The sequence below is a fragment of the Plasmodium gonderi genome, assembly GCF_002157705.1.
Source record: "Plasmodium gonderi DNA, contig: Chr11, whole genome shotgun sequence".
In the NCBI taxonomy this organism is placed as follows: Eukaryota; Apicomplexa; class Aconoidasida; order Haemosporida; family Plasmodiidae; genus Plasmodium; species Plasmodium gonderi.
The window spans coordinates 2,147,197-2,169,161 of NW_021628936.1; the positions used below are offsets into that span (position 1 = coordinate 2,147,197).

Consider the following 21,965-nt stretch of genomic DNA (forward strand, 5'->3'; position numbering starts at 1 on the left):
TAATCCTTTTTATTTTATACTATTCCTCTATATTTTATTATTATTTTTTTTTTTTTGTTGTTCTTTTTTTTCAAGAGTTGTGTGTTCTTCAATTTTGGTATAGACCTCAAGGTGTAGAATGCAAATGGAAGCATAATTATATACATTCAGGATATTTATAAAATGTTATGCCACGTGGAGGTGAATGTGCGAATGTCATGGGAAACCTATATATATTATATATGTACATGCTTGTGAAAGATCGACAAATTGTTAACTTGAAAGAAGAGTGCTATTTTATGCTGACAAGCTTTAGCTATTAAAAATGGAGAAAAGAAAAAATGTTAGGCACAAATGGTTGCCAAAGTTGGGGATTAGTTACAAATATTTTATCTTTTCTAACGCGGATTTAAAAAAGCATAAGAACAAAAAATTATTCTTCTGACATTGTTGCGATTAAATAGAGTTGCATTAATTGAACAAATTTTGAAATTATAAAAAAAAAAAAAAAAAAAAAAAAACGTTCCCAGAATACGAAGCAATTGTAGTGAAAAAATGTAAATAACGCGCAATGTGTATATATTTTTTTTGTATACACATATTTTACATGTATGGTATGTATTGTTGTGAAAAAGGAAAAAGAAGCGGTGGAAGAGAAGTTGGAAATATGTGATTTTAATTCAGTTATTGTTATGGTAGTCCAATAAAATGCTCTTACCCCCACCCAATATCACTGAGCGCTTTCTTCAACAACAAAAATAGGAAGGTAAAAAAGAGAAAAAAACAAAAAAAGTGCACATATATGGTGCTCATAATTTTCTTGTTTTTTTTAGCATTTTTTATTTTTGCTTTCTTTCACCTTTGGCATAAAAAAGCGGATATTTTTTCCTGTTTTGAATATACGGGAAAAACTATTGTTTCGCTTTTCATTTTAAAACTGTAGTTATTAATCTTCCATTGTGGTGAAGTTTGAAGGTGGCAAGATCGTTCTTGTCATCCATCACCAACTGTTTAAAAATTGTTCGTTTTTTTTTTTTTTTTTCTTTTTCTTGTGTTTGTCCCCCAGTTTTGTTAAGAATGTGCACATAAATATGTAGACTCATGTGTGTACATATTATATATATATATTTGGGCACATTTTTGGGTGTGTATTTGGTAAAGCAAATCAAATGGACAGTCAGAGAAAAGCACATTGGCGAAAAAAGGGAATGTGTATTTTTTTATGACTCAATTGGAATAGTACAACCCGTTTAGTTTTTTATACCCCCACGTAAATAAGCACGTGTGTGTGTATATTTTTTTTTTTTTTTTTTTTTTCCTTTTTTTCTAGTCACCTTTCGCACCTTTTTATAGCGTAAGAGCATATCTTCTATGTTTGTGTTGCTATATACAACATATGAATAAAAATAATGACAAGCTGGGAAAAAACTATTAACAAGAGATATATGAAAGAACAAGTTATCAGTTCTGACCCCATTTTTATTTTATTAAAAATTTTGTTAAAAAGGACAACAATATGAGACGACAAATATGAAGTGTTAAAGTGTGTTGCAATTTTTGGATGAACTTTGAAAAACATAAAAAAAAAAAAAAGTTCATTCGTGGGAATATATACATATCCATACGTATATATACATATATGTATTGGGGTGTACATACAAATGTGCATACAGGTAAGCACAATTTTTGTTAAACGCATTCAAATATTTTGTCAAAAAAATAATTTACCCAGTTATAAGTACAAAGATGGTGAGAAAGGGATACCACGGCGCAGTTTTTTAGTTGCTGTTGTCAAAATCTCGCACATGCTCTCGTTATTAATTCCTCTGAATGCACAGATCATTTGTCTTAGAAGTTCGTCCAGACGTCTGTATAATTGGGAAGGTTGTTAGTGGGTGTAGTTACTATAACTACATGTTGAAGATATGTATATACATAATCATACACATGTGCAAACTCGGAAATGGATGGGACTAAGGGAGGAGGGAGTAGGGAATACTAGCTCACCAACACGCTTCCCCCCTCCACTTTTCACGTCTACAGAAGTGGACAAAATTTGTACACATTCTTTGCAAAGAATTTTTAAGCAGACACATAATTTTCAATTAACACAGGTGTGGATGTTGATGGGGATGATTGTTTTACTCACCTGAGTGTCCTTATTATAGATCCCTCGTAAATCTGAGAGTCAGTAAGAATTTCCATAAAGGAATAACCACGAACCCAGAGCAAAACTATTGGCATGATGGCAGACTTGAATTTGTCCAAGTAGTCTTTTAAATTTATATTCATTCCACATTCATTCATTTTATTTGAAACATGGGTTGCAGTTTTAATTATTTGTTGGTAGCCTTCAACTAGAATTGGATCGTTAATGGAGATTTCTTTATTTGTTGATTCATCATACACAAAGCAGGATAGGAAGGCACATATATAATCGTAACTGTACTTGCTGAAGAAGTTGGAGAAAAATAATTCTGATATTACTAACTCGTCTACACTGAGGATTGCACTAGCTATTTGTCCCTTCATTGTTACAATATAACTTTTGTCTTCATTATGGGGAGATGTTGTATTGTTATGCATGTTGTTGGTATTGAGACTGCTATTTTTGGTATCAGTGTGGTGGTTGTCTAACTGGTTTTGGTGATTGTCTAACTGGTTTTGGTGATTGTCTAACTGGTTTTGGTGATTGTCTAACTGGTTTTGGTGATTGTCTAACTGGTTTTGGTGGTTGTCTAACTGGTTTTGGCAGTTTTCCAACAGTTCATGGTTGTTAACATGGTTTCCCTGATTCGGATCTGAATTAAGGCCCTTTTCGTCCTTAACATTTTCTATATTGTGTGAGATTTCAATGTAATCCAAACCTTCCAAGAGTACAAGCATATTTTTGAGCTCCTTTTTTAGAACAATAAATCGACACTTTTCGATGTTGGACTCTAAAATATTTTTTTCAAATTGTAAAGCAACATACATATTATATATTTGATAATATTTATATAAATTTTTACTATTTAATAATTTATTTTTGTTTAACAAATTTTCATGATAATTAATATTTTTTACAACTTTTAAAAATGATTCATCTTTGATATCCATTTGATATGGGTTAATGACTGGGATATTTTTTTCTCCTTTCAAACAAGTAACCATAGTATTGTATTTCATTTTTGCATTTTCAATTTCATCTTCATTTTTTTTATCAAATGGTTTTTCTATATTTAATACAACAGCTGATATTTGGTATATGCATTTAATGTGAAAACTCATAAGTTTCCATTTTGCCTTTAATCTATCGTTAGCTGGGGTATATTCCTTACCCACATCATCTTCCTTTTCTTCCTCCTCTTCCTCATCATTCTCGTCTAATTTTCTTTTTCTGTTTTGGATATATGGCACGAGACAATCCACAAGGAGAATATCTGTGGATGTGTTATTCCAGTAATTCTTGTGGTCATCACTCTGCACGTTATCTCTAGGGTTTGTCTCCATGCCAAGATTTCCATTCCGATTTGAAAATCCCGTACTCGTTTTTTCCACAATTTTCCCTTCAATGCATATAGCCCATCCCCATTTTAAATCGTCTTCAACAAGATAGAGAAGCCTTCCCATTGATAAATATGGGGTGATGTTATTCTTAGCCGTAAGTATAGACCTATATGCTTCTCCAAGTTCGATTAATTTATTTCTTATTATGTAGTAATTGGATATGCATGAAAAGACTGTGTTGTAATTTTTTAGCTGATCATTAAGAATATGGCTTTCACCGTTTAGTGTGTTGGTACTCACTAGATGTGTGTAATCCATTTCACCATTTCTTACTTGAGTTGCTTCTATATCACCTTGACATATTTCTGTTTTGCTACCTAGAGGCATAGTTTTCATATTTCCATTTTTTCCATTACATATCTGGTTAGATTTCCCTCGTTCCATCATTTCCTTGGCTACAATTTTTGAGTCTTCATTTTTCGTCGTGATGTTGATGCCTTCGTGGTTCTGCTCCTGGAGTGAAGTGCGCTCATAATTATCTAACATAATTTTTTTGAGAATATTTTCTTTGGTTATTTCTTTATTATCTTGGTCTATGTAAACGCTTGTTAATTGGTTGTAAATTTCTTTAATTTTTTCTTCCACTTTTTTTTTAGCTAGAATTTTTTGAAAAAGGTTTTTCTTCATTTGATATTGAATAAACGATCTTTCAATCATAAATTCTGGGGTAATTCCTTCTATTCTTAGAAGATTTAAAATCATGTTATAACCAAGATGAAACTGGCTTACGAGTCTGTTTGCTTCTCCTACGAACAATTTTTCTGCTTCTCTCCAATGTAATGGGCTATCTAACATAATGATAACGATTCCTCTATCATCTAATCCTCTTCTTCCAGCTCTTCCAGCCATTTGAATATATTCACCTGATGTTATTAACCTTTTTTCAACTCCATCGAATTTTTTTAAAGATGTAAAAACAACAGTTTTTGCTGGCATATTAATCCCCATAGAAAAAGTTTCTGTACTAAATAAAACTTTTAATAAAGATTCTTGAAACATGATTTCAATTATTTCTTTAATAATTGGTAATAATCCTCCATGATGTATACCTATACCTCTAAGGAGTAAAGGAAGAATAAATTGAACTTGTGGCAAAGCTCTATCATCATCTGCTAAAATTTGAATAGCATTTTCATACAATTCTTTTATTACTTCTTTTTCTGTGTCGTCAGTTAGATCTACTTTATGCATTGATGTTGCATTTACTTCACATTCTTTTTTAGAAAATGCAAAAACGATAAGTGGAGTGTAATTACGAGAATGACACATCTGAACAATTTTTTCAATATCATATATATTTTTTTTCATTTTTTTGGGATGTCTATTATTAGTACTGTGGTGACTATCTTCTGACATGTTCATTTTTTCTTTGATAGCATTAACTGCTTTAATAAAGTTATTTTTTTTAAAATCTTTATTTTCATCACATATTAGAAAAACACTTTCGCTAGATGTTGGATAAATGTAATGTTGTAATGGTGTAGGTCTATAATCTGTGTACACAATATGACAAGCTTGACTTTTGATACTACTTACCCATTCTGCAAATTGAATACCATTAGGAATTGTAGCACTTAGAAAAATAAATCGAACCATTAGTGGTAGTAAAATTATAGTTTCTTCCCAAATAACACCTCTGTCTCTGTCTCGCATGTAATGAATTTCATCAAAGATAACCCATTTTACTTCTTTGGTTAGAGATGAACCTCTATAAAGCATAGATCTCAATATTTCTGTTGTCATAACAATGATAGAGGCTTCAGGATTTATTGAGATATCTCCTGTTATCAATCCAACATCTTTAAATTCTTCACTTAGATCTCTATACTTTTGATTACTTAATGCTTTTATAGGGCTCGTGTAAATAACTCTCTGTTTATCCCTTAGTCCTAGGGCTATTGCATATTCTGCTATGACTGTTTTTCCAGCAGATGTATGTGCTGATACAAGAACACTTTCGTTTCTTTCTAAACATTCAATAGATTTCTTTTGAAATGTATCTAATTCAAATTTGTAAGTTCTGGCAGGAATGATGGGATCATTAAGCTTGTTGTGTACATAACTTCTTGGACGAACACATTTGTGAATGCAATTAACATCGTTTCCAAATTCTTCTAACACTAGTACATCATCATTGTTTATTGTTTTACTATTTTCTATAAGTATTTCTTCCACTTTTTCACTGATATCTGGATGATTTTTTCCTTTTTTCTCTTCACATAATAATTTCCTTATTTTGTTGTTAACATTTCTGGTTGTACCATCGAAATTTTGTATGCTACTATATATTTCTTCCTTGATTTGATTTTGCACTTTGTTATCCCTTTTTTTGTGTGAAATCAGGTTTTCTATGTTGATTTTCTGATTCGATTCTTCACTCCCAGGGATACGAGATTTCATGTTGGACTGTTCTTCAGACTGTTTTCTGGAGTGTGCACTGCCATCTTGTATACTTCTTTCCGTGTGTACATTAAGAATGTTGTCGTTAGAATTCCCTCTCTGATTAGAAACACAGGGATGATATTCCTCTTCTGCCGTGCTCTCAGTTATATGTAATTTATTGAGATGATGATTTTTCTTTATTTCACTTTGACAATGGATGTCTATTTGGGAGTTATTATCATTCTTTTCGTTCATTCCATTTTTTGTAGAAACATTATCTGTTATGTCATTTTCCTCAAAAACGTTAAATAGATCATCTATATTGCCTCCAGACATATTAAAATTGTGACAATTTTTTTTTTTTTCTTTTTTTTTTGGATTTTATGTGAGGGATATATTTATATACAAGCTAGGTTAAATGTTTAGTCAAATGTACCTTAGTATCACTCTGATGGTAGGAATAAAGAGATTTCTGGTTTGTATAATTTGTAATTAAAGGAACATGTCTATCAATGATTCGGTAAAATTGTAGACGCTACTGTATGTACACGTAACGTGTATTAAATTAAGTGGGCTTTTTTTTTTTTTTTTTTTTTTTTTCTTTTTTGGTTCTATGTCCTTCCCCTATGCGTTTCTTCACAATTTTGTTCGTTTCTTCATTATCTTGCCAAAAAAAATAAAAAAAAAATAAAGTAAAATAAAGTAATTAAAACGAATCTATCTGATCTGATAATGCGTTGTACTTTTTTTTATTTTTAACATATGTAAATAATAAAAAATATATATATACTCCTGAAAGGATTTTATCATTTTGCATATTTTTATTTTAGTTACAACTTTGAGGAAAAGAATATAAAAAATAGAAAAATAAAAACAAAATAATTGACTATGTATTATATATCATTCTTTTCCCTCGTTTGGCACAATACCCAAACGTTCACTACTTTTTTTTTCTTTTATGGGCTTCATAGTACGCTATGTACTAATAATTGCATTGGGGAGGAGCATTGTGTATACAGAATATCAATGTAATGTACTATTTGGAGTTTAGCGGGTAAATAGGGGTTGGGTAATGCACAAAAAGTGGCTATGCGTTTCTAACATGTTCTCTTTTTTTTAATACATGTTTTAATGGAAAAAATGTTAAGGTAAAATTTTATGGAATTTTTTTTTTTTTTTTTTTTTTCCCCCCCCCCCCTTTCTCTTTTTACATTGGATCAATTCGAGATTTCCACGTGTGATATTATACCATTGTCGTAAACAAAATTTTTTATGTATTTTCCTATTTTCTTAGTTGTGAGATAAAACAAGGCTTTTTTTTTTTTTTCGAATTCCAAATTATACAAAGGACACATGAGTGATACATATACACTTTTTTGTTTTCTCTCTTTACGCTAAAATGAAATGAACCCGTATATACATTAATTTAACAGAATGTGTGATTTATATTCATATTAATTAAAAAAAAAAAAATGTGCTATCGATTTGTTGGTGATGATAAGTGGCACACTATTGTCTACATATGTATGAACTTGTACATTGCATTCATTTTTAACGCTTTGCATGCCATGCCACATATTGTCACAATTAAAATGAAGTTATTCTGGTTACCCCATTACGTGGATTCATGCGGTGGGCTAATATTTCTTTTATGGTGCCACTTTGTACCATATGGTGGTCATATCATGCATAAAATAGGTTCTTATACACAGGAATAGACAATAAAAAAAACTGTATTATGTAATTTGTATGCGTAAAAAAGGGTATACGTACATTTATGCATCAGTATATATCACTATTTTAATGCGCATGAATGCCTAAATGGAAAGATAAGGAATTATCCAGCTGATATTTAGCAAGGGGAAAAAGAATATTAAATCGTGTTGGGAAAAAAAAAAAAAAAAAAAAAAAAAAAAAAACTTCTATCGTTTTGGCATTTCGTTTGCTCAGTTTTTATACCTTTCTCAAAATGATTTTCCTCATTAATCGTTTTTTTGGAAAATGCAAATTTTTATTAGTTTTGAAAAGTATATATGGGAGTTATAAAGACATGTGAAATGAAGAAGAAGAAAAAAAATCCTTGATTAAGGCTGACAAACATAAGGAGACCATGTGTTGGTAAAAAAATCAATTTCGATACCTTCGCAATTCAGCATTTTACCTTTTCCCCCTTTTTTATAGATAATACAGTAAAGAATATGACGTTCATTTAATCTTTTACAAAATGTTGCGCATGTTTTTAATTTCGAATGAATAAATTTGAGATATTTGACGAATTTTTCCTGTTCCTGCATACTTACAATTCTTTGCATTGTGTTAGCGAAATGGTGCAACCCATGGACGTTGGCTGTAAATGGGGGGGGGGGAATAATGATATTCTTGCCCCAATACTTGATATGTATATATATATATATATATTTGCCTCCAAACAATTCAATGGTTTCGAGGTGGGAAGGAAAAGTTTAGAGGGTCGTTTCCTCCTGAGAATTTTTACCTACTTGTTAAATGAACAATATTTAAATTAAATACACATTTTTTATTTTTAGCGAAAATAGGTATGGTTTTTATTACACGTGGAGAAATTATATTGATTATCTATTTTTCATTCGTTATTTTTGAAGAACATAACGATGAATGTATATAATTATATCAACATATTATAATGGAATATTTTCTTTTTCCTGCTCTTAATGGCAAAAGAATGTGTGTGGTAAATTATTGTGATTATTTATTTTATGTTTAATTTGGGTAAAGTTGTGTTTCTTTTTTTTTTGAAGTTCATTCGAAAAATTTCCAATTATTCTAATCTGGTTCCTTGCCTTACATGTTCTACTGATTGAATTTGTTCATTTATATTCTATTGAAGCTTTGTTTTTGCAAATACTTCTATGTAATGGTGAAAGGTGCTAACGAACGGATGTGCATGTGTAAGAATAGACGTATGTGGAAATGAATTTGAAGCCCTTTGATCATACTACAATGTGATTGAAATTAAAAATATTAAGCTCAAGTCGTCACAATGTTGGCTTGTGACATGCTTCAAAAAGGAAAATATAAAAATGAAAAAAAAAAAAAAAAAAAAAAAAAAATCATAACATGAGATGACATAACATAAAGTAGAGTAACGTGATATATCATAACAGTGTATGGACACCAAAGGAATTTATTTACTTTTTTTTTTTTTTTTTTTTTTTTGAATTGAAAAAATGTTGAAGCATATATGCAAGTTAGTAAGCACACAGGCAATTCATTACGGTTCCTTGTGCTACAAAAAAATATAGGCCCCTTTTTTTTTTATTGCTAAGGAAATTTCCACGTATTTTTATGTAAAGTAATCAAGTTTATCTTTCTGAATAAAATGTGATACTTTTGGTTTTTTACTTCTTTGAGTTTTTTTTGTGGTCCAGAGATGGGGATGCCAAATGAAAATCGGTGGAAGTTGTGACTTTTAGTTTTTTGCTTTTTTTTTAAGTTCACTTTTTTTTAGATTTTTTAATCTATTTTACATGTTTACTTTTTTTTACATTTTTTCAGGTTTTTTTAACATTTTTTTGCTTTTTCTTATTTTTGTGTTTTTACGCATGTGCATGCTTACTTTTACATTTTCACGTTTCACACTTCTCATTTTTACGCGTTCACCCCATTTTTTCCTTTCCCAGTTAATGTAAAATTCCCTTTTTGCATGAAACCAAAGTCATTCTGATTCCCATAACTCCGTTTTAAAAATCGTGCAAACTATATTCTTTTGTGTTTGTTTAACTATATATGTGAATGTATGAATATGTAAATGTTTACGTGACCCATATAGACACATACTCATAAACGTATACATTTTTTTTTGTTCTGTATAATTGTTTGTAGAGCTGTTAAAACGAAAGAAAGGAAAGAAAAAAAAAAAAAAAAAAAAAAAAACGTTTAGAAACTAGTATTATACACCTGAGGAAGGAAAAGTTGGCGTTCTATAAAAATTATATATTATTACCCATTTGATGTTTTTTTCTTTCCCTTTTTGCGTATTTAAATTTTTTTCCCTAGATTTAAAAGCCACATAAGTTTGCAATATTTCTTCATGCTTGAAGCATAAATGTGTATGCATGGCTTGTGACACGTGTGTATATTACGTGAGTAATTGTAACTACATCTTATGTAGCTCTCGTATATGCAATGATTGCATAAACAACACCTATTTTACTGATCTGTGGTGTGGGGGGTTATTCCCTATTTTTTTAAACAAACAGAAAAGTGGGGAAAGCCAAATTCCAATTTTTTCCAATTTTTTTTTTTTTTTTTCTCCTTAATGTACCTTTTTATTATCGTGTGAACATATAGTAACATACCTTATGTATCAGTTTTGCTTTATTACTTATTTTTTATTAAAAGAATGTTTTGATTTATTTTTGCCTTTAATTTAGTTTAGTTTAATTTAGTTTAATTTAATTTAGTATAATTTAATTTAATTAATTTTTTTTTCTTCTTTTTGCGCAGAACAGTTTGTATTTTGTGAGTATAAAAAAAATGAGCATGTTTATCACATTACCTGTGGAATAAACCTTAGAAAGTCGATATGGTTTGATTTCAACAGTTACCATAAATTTTGCCAATCTCTTAAGTGCATTTTTTCCTTATACATGTATACACACGTGTAGGAGTATACAATTTTGTATCTTGATCAAACATGCATATTCGAGTATGCACATGTGTATAGACACACATACATGAAAATGTGTTTGTTTGAGCGCATGTATACCAGTAGGTATATGTTTGAGTTTGTTTGTAACCTCACGTGTGCATGAAATATGTACACACATTTTTGTACCACACTAACGATACCAAAAAGGAAAAAAAAGGAAAAAAAAAGGGGGGAAAAAATAAAAAGCAAAATAAAAACAGTGAAATAAAAAGTGAAATAAATAGTGAAATAAAAACAGTGAAATAAAGAGTAAAATAAAGAGTAAAATAAAAAGTGAAATAAAAAACAAAATAATAGAGAAAGCTCACCACGGTTTTACTTAATAGTATAGAGCGCATTATGTATTATTTCCCATGTATGCTCCCTTTTGATTTTGAACAAGTAAGAAAAAACAAAAATTTGAATTGCATTTTTTTTTTTTTCTTTTTATTGTTGTAGATGATAAGATATATAACAGTTAACTTTCTATGAGTTAGTTGAAAAAGATGAAAACTAAAAAGAACAAAAAAAAAAAAAAAAAAAAAAAATAGAAAAAAAAAGGTATGTGTAATGAATAATTTTATAAAGTGCTTTAAACTAAATAATAAGAGAAGATATATAAAGAAAAATGTGAGTTTTGTTTTAAGTGAGCATTTAAACGTTTAGGTAAGTGTAAAAGTGTATATAAGGTTTATATGCGTATTTTTTTTTTTTTTTTTTTGAGTAAATGTCTTATTTTGTTTGAGTTCGTATATTTTAAGGAAAAATATAAGCTAATTTTTTTTTTTTTTTTTTTTTTTCATTTTCGCTTCTTCTATTGGAATTTTAATACATTTCATTACATAGAAGACATAAAAATTAACGCAATTGTTTATTATTTTTATGATGTTTTTTTTTTTCTCCTTTTTTCTTCTCTTTTTTTTTTTCTCCTTTTTTTTTCTCTTTTTTTTTTTCTCCTTTTTTTTTTTCCTTTTTTTTTCTCCTTTTTTTTTCTTCTTTTTTTTTTTTCTTTTTTTTTTTCTCCTTTTTTTTTCTCTTTTTTTTTTTCTCCTTTTTTTTTCTCCTTTTTTTCTCTCCTTTTTTTCTTTTCTGTTTTTTTTTTCTCTTTTTTTTTTTTTTTTTTTTTTTTTTTATTGTTGTAGATGATAAGATATATAACAGTTAACTTTCTATGAGTTAGTTGAAAAAGATGAAAACTAAAAAGAACAAAAAAAAAAAAAAAAAAAAAAATAGAAAAAAAAAGGTATGTGTAATGAATAATTTTATAAAGTGCTTTAAACTAAATAATAAGAGAAGATATATAAAGAAAAATGTGAGTTTTGTTTTAAGTGAGCATTTAAACGTTTAGGTAAGTGTAAAAGTGTATATAAGGTTTATATGCGTATTTTTTTTTTTTTTTTTTTTGAGTAAATGTCTTATTTTGTTTGAGTTCGTATATTTTAAGGAAAAATATAAGCTAATTTTTTTTTTTTTTTTTTTTTTTCATTTTCGCTTCTTCTATTGGAATTTTAATACATTTCATTACATAGAAGACATAAAAATTAACGCAATTGTTTATTATTTTTATGATGTTTTTTTTTTTCTCCTTTTTTCTTCTCTTTTTTTTTTTCTCCTTTTTTTTTCTCTTTTTTTTTTTCTCCTTTTTTTTTCTCCTTTTTTTCTCTCCTTTTTTTCTCTGCTTTTTTTTTCTCTCTTTTTTTTCTCTCTTTTTTTTATTTCTCTTTACTAATTTTATCAACTCTTCTATTCAAATTTATTTTCCTATTTTACATATCCATTTTATGTCTTTGTCTATAGGAAAATTTTGTTATATGTACATACGCACATAAATACGTTTTTATCTACGTTCATACGTATATTACATGTATGTTAGAGATCTCCATCGTCAAAAATTGTTAATATATAAAGAAAGCTTACATTTTTATGCATTTTTAAATGTGTATATTTAAATAAAGTGTGAGCCTTTTTCATTTTTATTCGTAAATAAGAGTAATAACAAATGTAATAAATATAATAATTATTTTTTTTTTTTTTTTTTTTTTTTTTTCCCCCCCCTGTTATTAACATTTGTTAAAGAAATGAGACGAGCACAAATTCATATTATTTGCTTTAATTATGCGTATTTTGTAAATTTTATAATGCGTTAGCATGTAATAATTGTGAGGCACTTGATGCTATCACACAATATAGTATTTCACAATATTTTTGCTTTATTTTAAAACCGAAAGATATGAAAAGTGTATGTTAATTGGTGTGTGCATATATTTTCAAGGATATATGTGTATGTATGTATTCGTGTAATTGTAAATGTGCAAATGTGTACAAGTATAATATACTTGTTTACATTACCTACACACACACTTATGCTTATGAAGAGAAAACCGCAAAATCAACAAAGTTCTGTGAAAAGGGGGAATTTAAAACGCACACGTATTAATTTTCCTATCATGTTCTTTACACGAATAATTATTGGAATTATTTCATCCTTTTTTTCTCTGTATCATATTTGAATTACTTTTCTCATCAACGAAATAAGTACACGTCTAGAGCATGCCTGTGTAAACACACATATTTATTAGACATGTACACGCATGTGATCACCGGTTTGTTGATGTTTTAACTTTATTCATTTATTCATCTATTCATTTATTCATCTATTCATTTATTCATCTATTCATTTATTCATCTATTCATTTATTCATGTATTAATCTATTCATTTATTCATGTATTAATCTATTCATCTATTCATGTATTAATCTATTCGTCTATTCATGTATTAATCTATTCATTTATTCATTTTATTTTTTTGTGTATGCAAAATTATTCGTATTTCAAAGAAAAGCAGTACGGTAGCAGAATATTATAGGAACAATTTGGTTTACACGTAGATATATGAGCAGAAAGAACATTGGATGTCAAGGATATATCAAGGATAGATAATTTTAATGGAACAAGGAATGAATAAATTTAAAAGACACTGAGAAAGAAAAAGAATAAAATTAGTATAAAGTCAATCACGACCTGCATTAATTCTAGTGGGCATTTATTTTTATCCTATTATTAAATGGGCATAAATATGTATGCATTAATTTCTTTTTATAATTTTTATATTTTCCTTTTTTTTTTCTTTTTTTATTTTTTATGTTTTTTTTTTGCCTACTAATTGTTCTTGATACAGCTTTTTCTAATTTTCCTTCCCTAAATGTTTGCCATTTTTCCCCTCCCTTCGTTGTGTTTGATATCTTTGCTTCCATTCCCAGTTTTTCTTCCCCTCCTAGTTTTTCTTCCCGTGTTACTTTTTCCGCTTTTCTATTTTTGCTGTTTTTACCCCTTTTTTGTATTTCTACCCACCCTATTACCGTCCCTTTTCAAAAACTTGGAAAAATTTTATATTTCTTTCCATTTTTCTTAAACATTCGAAGATAACCTTTCATACAAGATTCTGAACCCTTTTTGCACAGCTTTTACATTTTTTCCTGTCTTTCTCCACACATTTAAGAATTGCCAATATAACAAGATGAGCATCGGTGTACCAGTAACAAAATCATTTAATAAACTGAAGAAGTATCCATTTGAGATAAACAAATTTGATAGACGAGAAACAAACGAATATTTTTATTTGCCTGTTGATTGTCCACGCATGAAAAAATGTGATGATGCATATTGCCCATTAGCACACACAAAATTGGAAAAAATATTTCATCCTATAGTATACAAAACACAAGCATGTCAAATGGCTAAAGATGGAGCTTGTGATTATTTTCAGAAATGTGCATTTTACCATGATTCAAATGATAAAAATGAAGCGCATTTAAATTGGACTATTTGGGAAAAAAAGTGGGATAAGTGGAGGAACAATATTGACACTATATTAACACAGCATAACAAAAATGATAAAGAAATAAGAAGAAAGGTAGAGAGTATACTGAAAATACGTATGCCTCACGTTAACTATAATTCAAATAAAAACAACCTGTTTTTGAATAAGAACATATCGTTTCATTCTACTTGGCCCAATTTTAGTGCACCCACTTGTAACAGTAGCGTCTGTAGCGGTCAGAACACTGGCTTGAGTAGTGGTAGTCTGGGTAGTAACAACAAAATGAACAACTTGAATAACCTTCTTTGTAATTCTATGAGTGCATCGATAACCCACTGCCCCACAACTATTTTTAACAATGCGTGGAACAGTAAACCTATGAACAGTGGTAAAAAAGGATTGAAAATCGGGAGTGATAATAAGAAAAATAATAACAACTGCAGTAGTAGAAACATCAATAGTAATAGTATTAGCAATAACAATGACAATATCAACATTAGCAATAACAATAGCAGTAACACCTCAAGCTGGATAAATGAGCTAAATGATCTGGGAACCTTGAATTATGACAAAACAGTACACGTGAACACAAATTTTATGAACAAAAATAACGCATACTATGATGAGACATTGAGCTACAATAGCAATGCAACAGAATGTGGTATGAATTTCGATATGTTAGACAACAATGCGTATAAGGTTGTCGAATTTTGCTTTACTGATTATGAAAATAATAGGAATAAAAGTGGTTGGAGTGACAATTCTGATATTTTGAATATTCAATCAATAAATTCTTTCTTATCACATGGTTCGAAGGTTCAGGATGAAGACATGAAAAGTTCATTAAACATTAGCAGCAATAAGGATGTTGAGATGGGTGGATGTATCATGAATCCATTTATGGAAGGAGGCACGAGGGATATAATCTGCAGCAATACCAAGTGTACTGAAAGTTTTGATGATTCACAATTGGAGAATCCTTTTCTGCAGGAGCTGCTTTACAACAGAACCTGCGAATATTTTCCAACCATGACTGATATTCCAAATAGAGAAGACACTTCAAATTTGTGCAAAAAAGCAAATACGCTGCCAGCAGATATTAAGGATGATATGATAATAAGGGACACGAGGAACAGGGCCGATAGTACCTTCGATTTAATGAGTTCAAAATATTTTTCAAACAATTCAAACAATACATCTATATTTGAGAATTATGCAAATTTATCAACTATATTTGATGTAAGCGATAGTAACAACAACAGCAACAATGATAGTAGCAACAATGCTAACGGCAACAATGCTAACGGCAACAATGCTAACGGCAACAATGATAACAGAAACAGTGATAACAGAAACAGTGATAACAACAACAGCAAGAGCAAAAATAATAATAACAAGCTAAGCAATTTTTCAAGTATATCAAATTGTAACACCTTTGATCACCTAAGTTTTGATGATATAGACAAGAAAGGCGTTACTGTTACGGTTACTGATTTTCTGATTCCAAATGAAAATGTGGAAGAGAGGAATGATTCTAAGGTTAATAATGAGCATGCAGATGTGGGTAGCAGTGTGATTCAATTTGCTCATGATGAATGTAGTGTGGATGTGAAAGTTGTGAATGAAGTGTCAAGTGAGAGTATCGCTCATGATGTAGCAATTTCGAATCAGATGAATGAGAAGAACGAAAAACACGAGATTAAGGGTGTGAATGAGACAAACATTATGAAAGATGAAAAGGAATCAAAACCCCACGATGTAACAAATATTGGAAATAGCACCACCTTAGGAGTGAATCCGAAGAAAGGTGCCAATAAAACGTCTAAGAAAAATAAAAACAAGAAGAGTGGGGCAAATTCTGCAGCCAACAGTGGTAGTAATAGCTATGCCACTATGGCCATTGCAAACAGCAACAGTGGGAATAATCATACGGTGGTCGGATGCAATAATAATGCAGTGAGCGGATGCAATAACCAGAGGACCAGCACATTTAGTGAAATCCTCTGTTCAGGCAATGTTGAACTGAAGAACGAAGTTAACGAGAAAAAGAAAAACAGCAAAAAGGAAAATAAAATGAATAAAAATTGTAACAATGAAAAAGAGCAAGATGACAACAAAAATGGAAATAACAAAATTTTTAGTTCAACGGATAAAAATGATGAGAATTTGAAATGTATTGAGAATGCATGTGTAGAGAAAGAGAAAAGAGAAAAAAAAAACACGAAAGGGAAGAATACAGAAAGTCAAGGCACAAAAAAGGGTAATAACACATCTAACACAAACAAAAATGGAAGTAAGAACTCGAAAAGGAATTCTGCTGAGAGTGGCAATAATGGAGGAGAGTCAAAGAACAAAAAGTACAGCGAAAGTGACAATTTCGAACGAGGTTACCACGAAAATGAACAAAAGAATAAAACAAAAAGTGAGAACTCCCAATCTGGTAAGAAGCACAGTGATGTCGGTGTGCACAGTGTTCAGAATGATAATATCGTCAAGGAGGAGGACAGCAGAAATGGAAAAGAAGAAAGTAAAAGCGGCAGTGGTGGTACTGGTACTGGTAGCGGTAGTGCCATCGGCAATTGCAATGGTGGAAAAGAAAAAATCAGCTTGAACCAGAACACAAGCCAAGTAAGCAAAAGTGTAAATGCAAATGAGAAAAATAAAAACAGCCCAATGAGCGCAAGGGATATTGTTATCAAAGGGAACCAAAATTGCAGTGTTAAAAATTCCACGAATCACGTGAAAGGGAGTAATAATGATGGCAGAAATGGTAGTTGTAGTAGTAGTGGCCCAAATAAAGTCTTTAGTTGGACTAATATTAAGAATGATAAAGAGAAGGAAAAAAAAAATAATGAGGACATAACATTTAACAGTGTAAATAATAAGCACAATAAAAGCAACAACAGTAGCATTCATAGGGTTGTTACCTCGAATAAGATTAACATTACAAGAAAATCAACCACAGAATCAAGTTTAAATAATGAGCAGCACATGGATGATATGAAAGAGGTAGAGAATAATAATAATTTGGAGCAAATTAATTATACAAATTGTGAAGAAAATAATACACAGGAAAAGGAATCGAATGAATATAACATTTCTAATAAAGAATTTATTCAACCTAAGGACAACATATTTTGTAATTATACAAGAAATAGCATGGATAGTGTCATAAATAATTTCATGAATCCAGACAATAAATCAGTATCATTTGAAAATGTTAGTAATAAAGGAGGGAATATAATATTCGATAAGAAAAGTAATACTTCAAAGCTTATTTCGAAGGAAGGAATAAATTCAAGTACGAGTATGCAGGGGATGGTTCAAGAAATGCACAATAAACTGAAGAGTAGTGAGAATATCAATGAGGATAGAAATGAGAATAGAAATGAGAATAGCATTTTTAACACGAACAAGGAAAATAGTTTCATAGAAAGAAATGTGTCGAACAACACGTACGAAAATTTTTTTTTAAGGGATGTGTCATTTAACCCACTGAAAAGTAACAGTTTTGTGGAGTCTAGTAAATCTTTTGAATACAACCCATATGAGAACGAAACAAATGAATCATTGGATTATACAAATAACCTGTTGAATATATTTCTCTCATGCAATAGCATTAATGAAAATTTTGAACCCACAAATGATTATGCAAAGGAACATCTTAACGAATATAAGGATAATATGAACCCAATTAATAATATGGAACAGAGTATGACAAATATATATGATCTGTTTAATTCGTCTTCGAATAATTTCAACCCTTTTGGAAATTACAACTTTTTAGGGCCTTCATGTTTACAATGCAAGCATTACAAAAATGAAATTAAAAATTTATTAGTTCAAATTAGGATTTTACGGGAGGAACTTTTCAAATACAAGCAGATAATCATTGGGTCTGGAATAAATGAAAATAATAAGAATAAAATTAATTCTTATAGTTACAATTGGACTAGCACCAAAGGTTGTAGTGGCATTTATGAAAACAAAAATTTAGTGTCCTCTATAGAGGCAAATGATTAATGCGTCAGGGGAAAATTAAAAAGGAGGGAAAAGTAAGAAATGAAAAGTATGAAATGAAAAATAAGGAAGGAAAAATAGGAAAGGAAAAGTAAGAAATGAAAAATAAGGAAGGGATAATAGGAAAGGAAAAATAGGAAAGGAAAAATAGGAAAGGAAAAAAAAAAAAAAAATTGATTTCCTTGACATTAGAGAACAGATCCGAATGGTTCATTGAAAATTGTTTTGGCAAGATGCAAATTTGCTCTGCCTGTTTTTTTATCGGGAGGAGGTAGAGGGTTCTGTCGAATGTGTGTGTGTTAATATGCATGCAGATGTACATGCAGATGCACTTGCAGATAACAATGTGTATTGGTCTAACACTCGTGCAAACATTCGTATATCTATACTCGTTTGCTTATATTTGTGACCTTACTCACAATTCCCTATACGTAGCCCTAGTTTGTCCAACGCACACGTAGATGCAGAACCCAGCTATGAAGCATATGAGGCCCCACAGAAATTTGTAAAACGTATTTTCGTGTGTAATTCTTTGCTTAATTAATGCTTGGAAAAAATTACAGCCCAGACAGAAGAGAAAAAACACAATTTGGTTATTTTTACTTTAATTTTTTTTTTTATCCGAAATGGGGGATGTAGAGCAGGCTCCACCTGTGTTCTCACACCATTTTGCATTTGACAGAGAATCAAGTTGTTTCGTTTTTCAAACTTTACCGAAGTATGATTTAGAATTAATGACTACCAAGAATAAAATAAAAATAAAAAAAATAAATAAATAAAAAAAAAATAAATAAATAAAAATAAAAACATGCGAGATCGAGTTGGACCCGTGGAATGAACAAACCGAGGGAAATCATCGATCCCCCTTTTAGCAACATAGAAGTTATTAATTTTTACAGATGATTTTATAAAAGTGGTAAAAAGGACATTTTGGGTTTTGTTGCTCCCATATGTACAGAAGCATGCATATATATATATATATATATATATATATATATATATATATATATATATACATGCATATGTGTGTATTTTTATTTATTATTTTTTTTTTTTAATGTAAATATGAACGTTCATGAATAAATGTGTGTTTTTTTTTTTTTTTTTTTTTTTTTTTTTAAAGAGTCATGCACGTTATACCCGAGCTCTACAATTTCACGTTTACGTGGAATAACATGTGAATTTTCTCATGTGTGTGTAGAAGCACGGTTTAACATAACACATGCTTTATGATACACATTGTAGAATAGTACAGATGGAATCATATTGTACACACATTGTATATTTTTTTTTTGTGCTTTCATTGCACATTCATTTCGTCTTCTGCATGGGTTAGCGTCGGTTAATGGCGTTTTTCCGATATTTGCTAAATTTTATTCAGTTTTGATGAATTTCAATTATTTTATCCCCCACGAGTTGTACAATTATTTTATTTTATTTTATTTTTTTTTTTTTTCCCCTCTTATTTTGCACTTACATTTATCCGTCATTTTTGAGACTTATTGTTTTATTTGTGCACTTGTTAAATTATTTACCAAGCCATCGGCAGCACGATCGTGTAGGGATGTACATATATATATATATATACAGGTACTTTCCTATCATAGGTGTTCGTTAGATTCATTTAACTAGTTTGTGATTTAATGCTCTTAGTAAAATTAGACCTTGCTTGAAATAAACCAACTTTAACAATATTTACACAGGAACCTTTGAAAAACAAAATAGACATAAGCATATTCTCAAGGACGTACTACATGTGAATGTAAATTTTTTAATAGATACATCGAGCTGCATCAAATAAAGATTAAAAAAATGGGGAGAAAATACCAACGAAAGAACAAAATGAACATTGTTGATTCGTATCGTGTGTGTAAACAATCATCCTTTTTATGAGTCCTACATGTATGAACATGAGTGTCTGTATTTGCTTAAAAAAGTATATTTTGGGAAAAATGGACGTCCCATAATTAATGTTTTTGCTATGCTATGCTATGCTTTGGTTTGGTTTGGTTTGATTTTTTTTTTTTTTTTTTTTTTGTATAGCCATTCGTAACTTATTCAGGATTACTTCTCCTCAATGAAGAGATATAATCAAAAAGGTAATATGATCCATACCTGTGTTATATTATATGTAGATCTACTATAATGAGAACGTAATTTACAAATCACACAATTCGTATATGATTTGCTTTAAATTTAAATTAAGAGTTCTTTATACAAAATTATGTGTATATTAATACATACGTTTAATTAGTAAAAGATGAAATAAACAATATATTTTTTGCCTTATATGTAAGGGGGGGGAGGGGGGGGGGGAAAGAAAAAAAAAAAGTGTGACATTACACACTGCAGTGGAGAAGTGAATAAAAATGATAATAATTTGTTAATCTTATTTTGTGTAGAATCGATCATAGCACCCGTGCCATATATTGAAGGAATATAGTTATATTGATTACATTCCAAAAAGATATTGAAAAGAATTTGTAAATAGGAAAATTTTCAAGATAATAGTAGCAACGAATGTGTTGTGTAAAAAACTGAAACATTATTATTTTCTATGAAGAAAAGTGCATGATCGTATATAGATTTTTCATGGGTGATAGTTGAGACAGGGAATATATGAGGGAAGTAGAAATAAAACGGGAAGAAGCAAAACTGTAAAAGTGTGACTGGTTTGGTAGATTGAATTTAAATTGATACTCTCATGAGGAGTCCTATGATGTTCTTTTGTTTGTTATAAAAAGTTGGGCCTAAGTAGAAAAATACGAAAAAGCTGAAAAAACGAAAAAAAGTATATACGCTAACAAATATTTGCAGGTACTTGCACACAAGTGCAATTTTTTTTTTTTTTTTCCAAATTGGAATGTACATATAGATCCATTAAAGATATAGCATCATATAATTATTCAATTTGTGAAAAGTGCGCTAATCAAATAGTGGAGTATTCTATCACATGTATTGGTAAGATCAGGAAGTAGTGTAGTCCAAGCATGCATAAGTGTATGCATTTATATGTTCCTAAATATGTTGATGCAAAAATATATTTGAGGTACACAATTTTTACATGTACATATGTATGGAGGGGTAAAATTGTACATGTGCAAAAAGAAATGGTTGAGCAATCTCTAAATTGTTTTTTGAAGTGTGAAATTTTTTTTTTTCCATAATTTTAATTCATTTATGCTTCATTATTCACGCAGCATTTGTAAAAGTGCAGAATAAATTTTCATTTGTTTACAATTATGTAGAAGATCATATATGTGCTGCATAGTTAATTTATTACATGTCATTGAAATGTATTTTACAGGGTAATGTTTCGTGTTGCTCCTTAATATAAGTATACACTCATGAAGAAGTGATAATAGAAAAAAGAAAAAAAAAGTAATCATTATTGAAATCAACAAGAATTTGACAATTTTTTTTTAACATAAAGTATATAGCAAGAGATGAATTTGTTGAAATGTAACATGCATGTGTGTGTTCAGTTGACAGATAGGTAGAGTCCTTTTTACGTGAAAATAAATGTACACAAAAGTATACATGCA

The 21,965-nt window shown here is 29.7% G+C and overlaps 2 protein-coding genes across 2 annotated transcripts; one reads left to right on the forward strand and one right to left on the reverse strand.

Annotated features, from left to right (window-relative positions):
- Positions 1-1,711: 1,711 nt before the first annotated feature.
- PGO_114530 (ATP-dependent RNA helicase) lies at positions 1,712-6,246 on the reverse strand (the record flags this gene model as incomplete). Its single annotated transcript, XM_028688787.1, has 2 exons — positions 1,712-1,847; positions 2,129-6,246. 2 exons carry the CDS (start codon positions 6,244-6,246, stop codon positions 1,712-1,714), a joined length of 4,254 nt encoding a protein of 1,417 aa, XP_028544588.1.
- Positions 6,247-14,097: 7,851 nt separating this feature from the next.
- PGO_114540 (hypothetical protein, conserved) lies at positions 14,098-18,423 on the forward strand (the record flags this gene model as incomplete). Its single annotated transcript, XM_028688788.1, has 1 exon — positions 14,098-18,423. One exon carries the CDS (start codon positions 14,098-14,100, stop codon positions 18,421-18,423), a length of 4,326 nt encoding a protein of 1,441 aa, XP_028544589.1.
- Between the last annotated feature and the right edge of the window lie 3,542 nt (positions 18,424-21,965).